This window comes from Lithobates pipiens, unplaced genomic scaffold, assembly GCF_037356315.1.
Source record: "Lithobates pipiens isolate NorthernLeopardFrog02 unplaced genomic scaffold, aLitPip1_a1.2 Scaffold_11, whole genome shotgun sequence".
In the NCBI taxonomy this organism is placed as follows: Eukaryota; Metazoa; Chordata; class Amphibia; order Anura; family Ranidae; genus Lithobates; species Lithobates pipiens.
In genome coordinates this window covers 25,139,780-25,148,240 of record NW_027507696.1, presented here as the reverse complement: position 1 = coordinate 25,148,240, position 8,461 = coordinate 25,139,780, and the positions used below count along the sequence as shown (strand labels likewise).

Genomic DNA, 8,461 nt, shown 5'->3' with positions numbered 1-8,461 from the left:
CAGTGCGCTCTCCCTTGTGCACATATCTGCATATAGGCAGTGTGCTCTCCCTTGTGCACATATCTGCATATAGGCAGTGCGCTCTCCCTTGTGCACATATCTGCATATAGGCAGTGTGCTCTCCCTTGTGCATATATCTGCATATAGGCAGTGCACTCTCCCTTGTTCATAAATCAGCACAGACAACACTCTCTCCATTGTCCACAAATCTGCACATAGGCTGTGCGCTTTCTTTCATCCACAAATCTGTTTGTGGATGAGCAATACAGCAGCCCCTTATTTTTATATTGATGGGAGCGCGCTCAAGTACCATTATTTTAGTTCATGTACATACCGGTCTGATCTCTCAGAATGCTACTTTTTTTGCCATGCTTTCTGAAGCCGCGGTTGGCTTACAGGTATATAATTTAAAGAAAGCTGAATTTAGCTACATTTATTAACTCCCACTATTTCTTGACCGCGCTGCTAATTTAATTTCAAATTAGGAACTAAACCATCAAGCATTAAATCTGCTTTTGCAAGCAACTGTTTTTTTTTTTTTCCAAACTTTTTTTCAAACAAAGTTGCTTTTAACTCACCGCACCAAGGCTATTGCAAAAGATCATACTTCTCATATGATTTGGTGTTTATTCAGCAGCCTAGATGTGTTTACAGGTTATTCAAGGGTGCTGGCCAGTCAGTGAGGACAATTTGCACCAAGTGTCTCTGTACTATCCGAGGTCATACAACAAAATACCAGCAGGTGTCGCCGGAGACATTTTGTATTTGAACCAAACAATTCCCAGCATAGTCTCTTGCGGGGTGAATAAACTCTACCAGGAAAACTTCACACAGCAGTAAAGGACAGTGTCAGAGAAACGCAACTGAACTTTTGGCAGCACCAATCACTTACGCATACTTTTCAAGGATAAACAAGCATAGTGCGATCACACTGAAACTGAAATGTTCAAGCATTAGACCGATTGACAGTGTGTTTGGTAGTGAAATGGTTACTAAGGCCATGCATGTTTAAATGCAATATAATATTTGCAAACACTGAGCCATGCACATTTAAATTAAATGCAGTGGGGTTGATTTACTAAAGGTAAATAGGCTGTTTACTTTGCAAGGGTGGTTGCACTTTGCCAGGAAATTTCCCCTCAGAGCTCAGTGAAAATCCACTTTGCAAAAAATACCTAATCGGATAAATGGTAAATATATTAAAAAAAAAAAAAACCCGGGGTTGATTTACTAAAACTGGAGCGTGGAAAATTCGGTGCAGCTAAGCATGGTAGCCAATCAGCTTTTATCTTCAGTTTGTTCAATTAACCACTTCAATACAGGGCACTTTCACCCCCTTCCTTCCCAGCCCAATTTTCAGCTTTCAGCGCTCTAGCGCTTTCAGTGACAATTGCGCGGTCATGCTACACTGTACCCAAATGAAATTGTTATCATTTTGTTCGCACAAATAGAGCTTTATTTTGGTGGTATTTATTCACGACTCCGTTTTTTTTTTTTTGCGATATAAGCGCAAAAAAAGCGGAAATTTGGGAAAAAAACAATATTTTCTTTTTTCTATTTGAAAAGAAATCCAATAAAATCAAATTTTGTCATAAATTTAAGCCAAAATGTATTCTGCTACATGTTTTTGGTAAAAAAAATTCCGTTAAGTGTATAATAATTGGTTTGTGTGATCACGGACATATGTACGCAAATGATCATGTACATATGTGTGCAGGTGATCACGTACATATGTGTGCAGATAATCATTGGGACATGTGATTTTAGTGGGACATATGTGGGGGACATGTTTTTATCATTAGGGACATGTGTTTTTATTATTTGGGGACATGTATGTTTTGGGGACATATGTGGGGACTGTGTTTGTACTGTGTGGTGTGTTGTGTGTTTACACTACACTGATGATCAGTGAGTAAAAAGCTGTAAAAAGCAGCCCATACTCACTGATCATCAGCCGGCTGCAGCGTTCTGCTCTCCTCTCCTCAGCGGTGACTTCCGTGTGAGGAGAGGAGAGCCGATTGCCTAGCAACCGGCTGTTTGTTTACATCACATGACGGCCGTGATTGGACACGGCCGTCATGTGATCAGGAGGGCCAATCACAGAGCCCTCCTGCCGATCTGAGATGTGCCGTGTCCGGGTGACACGAGCACATCGGGATCGCGCCGCTGCGCGGGCGCGCGCGCGCGCGATCCCGCTACTCCTGAATGACGTTCCTGAACGTCCTATCAGGATTAGACGGCTCCCACCCGGCCGTATATATGCATTGGCCGGGTGGGAAGTGGTTAAGCAAAAAAAAAAAAAAAAACCTGGAAGCTGATTGCTTTCTATGCAGAGCTGCACCAGATTTTGCACTCTCTAGTTTTAGTAACTAAACCCCAATTTTATACCTTGCAACATGATTAGATGATGGAAGTTGGCAGAGCTTCACCTCCTTCAGCACACTAAGGGCCGGTTCACACTGCAGGTGCGGCGAGGCGTCTCCGACTTGCCTCGCCGCGACCTGCGGCGACCTCAGCGGCGACTTGCAGAGGACTTCTGTATAGAAGTCAATGCAAGTCGCCCCCGAAGTCGCCCAGAAGTAGTACAGGAACCTTTTTTCTGAGTCGGAGCGACTCGAGTCGCTCCTCTCAGAACGGTTCCATTGTACAGAACGGGGGCGACTTGCGGGAGCGAGGCGAGGCGAGTCGTGTCGCCTCGCATCGCCCGCTGTGTGAACCGGCCCTTAGGGAAAAAAAATCCATTGCAAAGTGAACACGTCTATTTGCCTTTAGTAAATCCACCCCAGTATTTGCAAACATCAAGCCATGAATATTTCAAATCAAATCTAACATTTGCAAACAACAAGGTGAACACAAAAAGCAAAGCAAGGAGCCAGTTGTCTGTAAGATGTGTCTGCTATAATGCTTTGCCCTGATTAGCTCCGTCTAGAAGTGCAAGCTTCCAGCGCTGCCTGGTTTACATTCCTGTGTGTCTCGCCTGGTCTAGTCTGATTCCATGTGTCTGCCAGTTTACAATAATAATGTTGCAATGTATTCTTCAGAGGCCAGTGTATAGATCCCAGTACCAGGACTGGTTTCTGCTGTCTGGAGATGGCAGATGACTAACTGGGACAAAGTATGTGTCACTGGCAGAGCTGGTCCCTTGTGTAGGTGCTGGAGAGCTCCTCATCCACGTGCCTGAAAGCAAAGGCTGGCTGCAGAAAGGGTTAAAGAGAAACTGGGACCCCCCTACTGGAATGAATAGTAGAGGGGGTTGGGAGGTTTTTCATCTGGAGGACATTGTTAGAAGATCCATGTGTGCTCCGCTTCTCCCCCCCCCCCCAAACACAACCCCATCCTAGTGGCAGGTGGACAGTATCCCTAGAAAGAGAAAAAGGGGCCAATTGTCTAATCTCCAAACTGCCACACGCCAGACCTCTCCCCCATTGTGTGACTCCTATAGAAATGCAAAGTAGCAGCGTGTGCCATTCACAATCTGCTGCACAGTGACCCTATTATCTGTGAAGATCTGTGCCCTGAAAAAAAAAAATATATATACAATCCCGCAAGATGTCCATCTCTGCATAATTAGGAGGATAGGCATTGATCTGGAACACATTATTCCCAAATGCATCATCACAGCCAGATCTTTATTCTCTAAAATGTATGTAAAACCCTTTTTTTTTTAGATAGAGCAGGAAAGGGTTAAAATGATAATCAAGTCATTTTTTGCTGTATGTGTTCTGCTAGGAAGATTTCCCTTTCCTGGAGACAAGAAACCTCTTTTAGAAAAAAATTCTTAGGGCTCATGCACTCGGATGCATTTGGGGGGGGGGGGGGTACACTGCAAAAAAATCAGCATATTTCTACGATTGGGAGTCCCCAAGTGGTCTTGGTTGCAAACGGCTTGCATCCCTGTGCACGTGTCCCCACGGATGTGTGCGGGTACAGGTGTTACGGCCGCGGCGTCATTGATCTGTGCCGGTTGCAGATCTATGCCAAAACCTGCCACTCTTGGGTGCGGAAATACGCTGAATTCATGCGGCGTGTGCCCAAATACGTGCATCGACGCTGTCATAGGAACAATTGTCCTCATTGGAGGATTTGTCTCTCTTGCTTTGATGACAAGTCAACGAGGATTTTTGTCTCGGCGACGATGGTCGGCAGGACTAATCGAGGGTTAAAAAATATTGCCTTTATATATATTATTATTATTATTATTATCATTATATAATTTTATAATATTATATTATAAATATATAATATATAAAATTGCCTTTTATATATATATATATATATATATATATATATATATATATATATATATATATTATATGCATTTACTTGTAATGTTAATTAATAGAGATCTCATATGTTCAACTTTGACTGGTCTCATCATTTCACAGCAGTGATCATCATGCTCAGCTAAAAAGTGCAAAGAAAGTAAAGTTTTTAACACCCACATTTGGGCACCGATATAAAGTTCAGGGCTTCTTTTGAGGTAACCCCTGTGTTCTTGTAAAAATCTAAAACCCGCAGGCTCCAGTCTGCCCGGTAACAGCATCACAAAGACATTAGACTTTGAGTCATTGTAAAAAAAAAAAAAAAAAAAAAATCCCCCTGCGCCCACCACAGACACACTCTGCTCTGCTGCACAGCCCCCCCTCCCCCATGTGGCCTTCTGGCACGAGCCAGAGCTTTCTGATCAGGATTTGCATTACAATGTGTCCCTCCGCCAGCCAATGAGAGAGAAGGAGCACTACAAACCACGCCTACTCCTGTCACTAAATATAAGCCTGAGCTGCTGCCTGTGTTCTTCACTCACTGCTTGGGATTCTCTGATCTTACAAACCCTCTTTGGATATAACAGCTCGCCTTTGGCAAACCATTGGATTTTTTTTTGTGCTGCCTCTTAGCTATTCCTTTGTGAAGCATTCAAGCATCATGACTCTGGAAGAGGTTCACGGACAGGAAACCGTTGTAGAAAACACTGAAAGGTAATTATCGTGCTTATTTCTGCTATATTGCTAGTTATCTATTGGGGAGATGTAGGGTACATGTTATAGTATTATTGGGTTTATTGCATTGAACTAGAAAAGCGTTGGCTGGGAGGGGCGGCTTTTGATTTAACAAATGTAGATTTGTATTAAGCATGCTAGTGATCAGATGTTGTATAGACCATGTGTAGCCTGTTGAAGTGACAGCACCCAGTGTAGGGAGCAGATAGAGCTACAGCCTTATAAGGAGCTTTCAATATAGATCACGCTGTTAGCGTTAGCCTTTGGTACATTATGTATTATTGCTTCTGGTGATGCTTGGATTCTGGTATTAAGTGCATTTATTTTTGTCTTGTTCAGAATGCACAGCGCTGGCAAGGCTCTTCACGAGCTGCTCATCTCCGCCCAGAGACAGGAGTGTCTGACCGTTGGAGTCTACGAGTCTGCCAAAGTAATGAATGTGTAAGTATCCAACTCCCTTGCATAGATCCCACGCACACCTATTACTCATGCACACACGTAACACATTGCCCACACACAGACCCACTTGTATTTTTTTTTATTTTTTCCAACTGCAGAACTAACGTGCGTGTTCCTTTTTCTTCTACAGAGATCCAGACAATGTCACTTTCTGCATTCTGGCTGCTGATGAGTTCGACGAGGGCGACATTGCCCTGCAGATCCACTTCACCCTCATCCAAGCTTTCTGCTGTGAAAATGACATCAACATCGTACGTCTAAATGACACCGAAAAGCTGGCTGAAATCTTGGGCAGCAACGATGAGTCTGGAGAGCCGAAAGATCTGCATTGCATCCTTATTACGGTAAGTGTCGTGTTTCAGCTCTTCTCTCCTGACTTGGCACTGTGCCTTTGGCTATGTCTCAACTTTCTACTCCTAAGCAGTTTACTCATGTTCTGTTCCTTTTTTTTTTCTTCTCAGAACCCCAGTGAGGATGCTTGGAAAGACCCTGCTCTGGAAAAACTTGGTCTATTTTGCGAAGAAAGCCGTAATGTTAATGACTGGGTTCCAACTATTACCCTTCCCGAGTGAACTGATTCATGCATTAGATTGTGAAAATCGTTTTTGCATTCTTATCACGGTGTTGTGCGCCTGGTTGGACCGGCTGCATTCCCCGAGTCTGTGGATTACGCCGGTTGAGGTCGGAAACCGTGGCTGAGACCGGCAAGATGTTGGCTCTTGTGGAGCAAAAGAGTAAGGAGGAAACTTGACGTGGACTGATCTGCAGAAGGGAAGGTTCAGACCAGTGCAAAGCCTCCTACATTAGTAGCACTGAAGGGGCAGTCATACCGTGGAGCTCTGGAGTATGTTGCATGTTTTGCAAGCCTGGAAGGACTTTTGCAAAGTGGAAATGTATCTTTTGGCTAAGATGGTACAAGGAAGGACATGACAGTTGGCAAACACCTTGCTAAGATGAACTTGAGTGGATTTTTGGAAATGTTTGGACTGGATACTATATAAAAAGAAAAAAACTTTGGACTTATAAAGCTAATCAACAGCAATGTATATCAAGCTTATCCACTGCATTTTTCTATTAATGATTCTGTCTGTGAGGCAGAGACCCGAAACACCAATGAACTATGAACTTTATATTACACAGACTTTCATCATACCTGTGCATGGCTATATAGCACTATCATAAAGTGCTTACTTTAATTCCATCGATTACAGTAATGTTCATTTAGATATTTCTTTATATTTAATAAACAAATTGAAACTTACTTTGGTTGTCAGTTTGCAATATTTTATATAGAGTTGGTATATATGACATAAAATGCACACTATAACGGTCAGCCTAAATGAACCTGCATGCCTTTTTTATTTTTTTTATCCTAAAGTAGTGCCAGCTTTGTTCTGTGCCAGCCCCCTTTGTGAGCAGACTGTATTGTCCCTTTTTTCTTAGCACAGAAGGTGCTTGCTCCTCAAGATAAGCCTTGGCTGAGGCTGTTAATGCTTACTATTCAATCAGATAATGTGACCTCTAACCCTCCTGCAACAGCTGCTTATCGCAACAGCTTGCAAGACGGGAGATCCTGCATTTCAAATTAGTGCATTATTCTAATAGGAGGCCTTTAGAGAGACAAGTTTCTGTTCTGCTTTAAAAAGTGCAGCTGGCCATGTGCCCCCGTCAGGGGCTTCCCTGGAACCACAGGCATTCAACTGTGAAATAAAAGTTCCCCACCCCCCTTCCTATAGTCATGCAAAACACACAGAAAAAAAAAAAAAAAAATCAAAAAAGCTATTTGGGTTTTACCCTAGCTCTAGAAAGAAGTTGGGAATTTCCAGGCTGTGCATCCATTATACAATTTACTTACAAAATGTTCCTTTGTATTTACCAAAACCATATAATATAAGCTTAGACCTAAACACTATTGATTTGTATGCAGTCGGGCAGGTCCTTGCACTACATAGCTCATACCTCCCTCCTTTCTGAAATGGGAATGAGGGACACCTATTAGCAAAAGTATGTAGGCATAGAAGACACCCACCTTAAAGGAGAATTGTAGAATAATAATAATTGGTTAGATCACAAGTGCTTTTTTACCACTACTATTCCTTTATATTAGCTTTTGGTATTTACAAATGCAGAAATGTAGAAATTGGATGAAAGGTTTAGCACTGGGAAACACTTTTTGAAAGATAAATAGTGCATTCTATATACATCTATATAATGAGGGACAAACGAGAAGGAAAGAGGGACAGAGGGACATTGCTCCAAATCGGTGACCGTTCCTCGAAATCAGGGACAGTCCCTCGAAATCAGGGACAGTTGGGAGCTATGCAAAGCTGAAGGTAAATCTAAAGGAAATGGAATTTTAAAATTGTATAATTTATTGCCAGCCTTTGTGTATGCCAACATACTTTGTTTTTATAACTGTTGCAAGCACTGTATGCAAATATGCATGTCTGCTTTGCACGCATCCAGAAAATGAAGAATTTCCAACACACAATACACTCCAGGTAGCATAAAGGTCATCAAGATCTCTGCAAGGTATCAGCAAGCTACTAATCAGTACGGTGCCATTTAAATGGTCGTGTCTGTGAGTTTCCAGGAACCTGTGCTTTGCTCCTTTTGTGCCTTGTGCTAGCATTGTGTACCTGCAAAGGAACAGAAAACTATCGTGCAAGTGCCAAGAAAACAGAAAGTTGTGACGTCTGCACACAGTAACAGAAAGCTGAAGAGCGTAAGTCTTGGAAGAACCTTAGGCATTGGAACTGAAAGAATATTGTGACCAATGATGTGCAGAGTTTGTATACACAAGTTCCAGGAGAAAGGTCTAATTGTTCTGCTACATGAGCAAGGAGAAACCTTATTCTAAGAAGTAAATCAGTGCCATACTGTTCACAGATTAAGAAGCACACTGTGTTTTAGTGCAAATTTGCAATCCAAGTACACACATAATACTCTCAACAGTCCAAGAAAAAGTTTTTTTGTTTTTTTTGCAGAACACTCGCTATTGTATA

General features: G+C 42.4%; 1 protein-coding gene across 1 annotated transcript; it reads left to right on the top strand.

The window, feature by feature from the left end:
* The first annotated feature begins 4,788 nt into the window (after positions 1-4,788).
* GADD45G (growth arrest and DNA damage inducible gamma) lies at positions 4,789-6,717 on the top strand. Its single transcript, XM_077469922.1, has 4 exons — positions 4,789-4,976; positions 5,337-5,438; positions 5,587-5,800; positions 5,918-6,717. Exons 1-4 carry the CDS (start codon positions 4,924-4,926, stop codon positions 6,026-6,028), a joined length of 480 nt encoding a protein of 159 aa, XP_077326048.1. The 5' UTR covers positions 4,789-4,923; the 3' UTR covers positions 6,029-6,717.
* The last annotated feature ends 1,744 nt before the right edge of the window (positions 6,718-8,461 follow it).

Bases quoted from the DNA above. Each gene is read 5' to 3' on its own strand.
- GADD45G (XM_077469922.1), top strand. From the start codon at position 4,924: ATGACTCTGGAAGAGGTTCACGGACAGGAAACCGTTGTAGAAAACACT. The intron at 5,439-5,586 runs GTAAGTATCCAA...TTTCTTCTACAG, and splicing joins TCTGCCAAAGTAATGAATGT to AGATCCAGACAATGTCACTT. The intron at 5,801-5,917 runs GTAAGTGTCGTG...TTTTCTTCTCAG, and splicing joins TGCATTGCATCCTTATTACG to AACCCCAGTGAGGATGCTTG.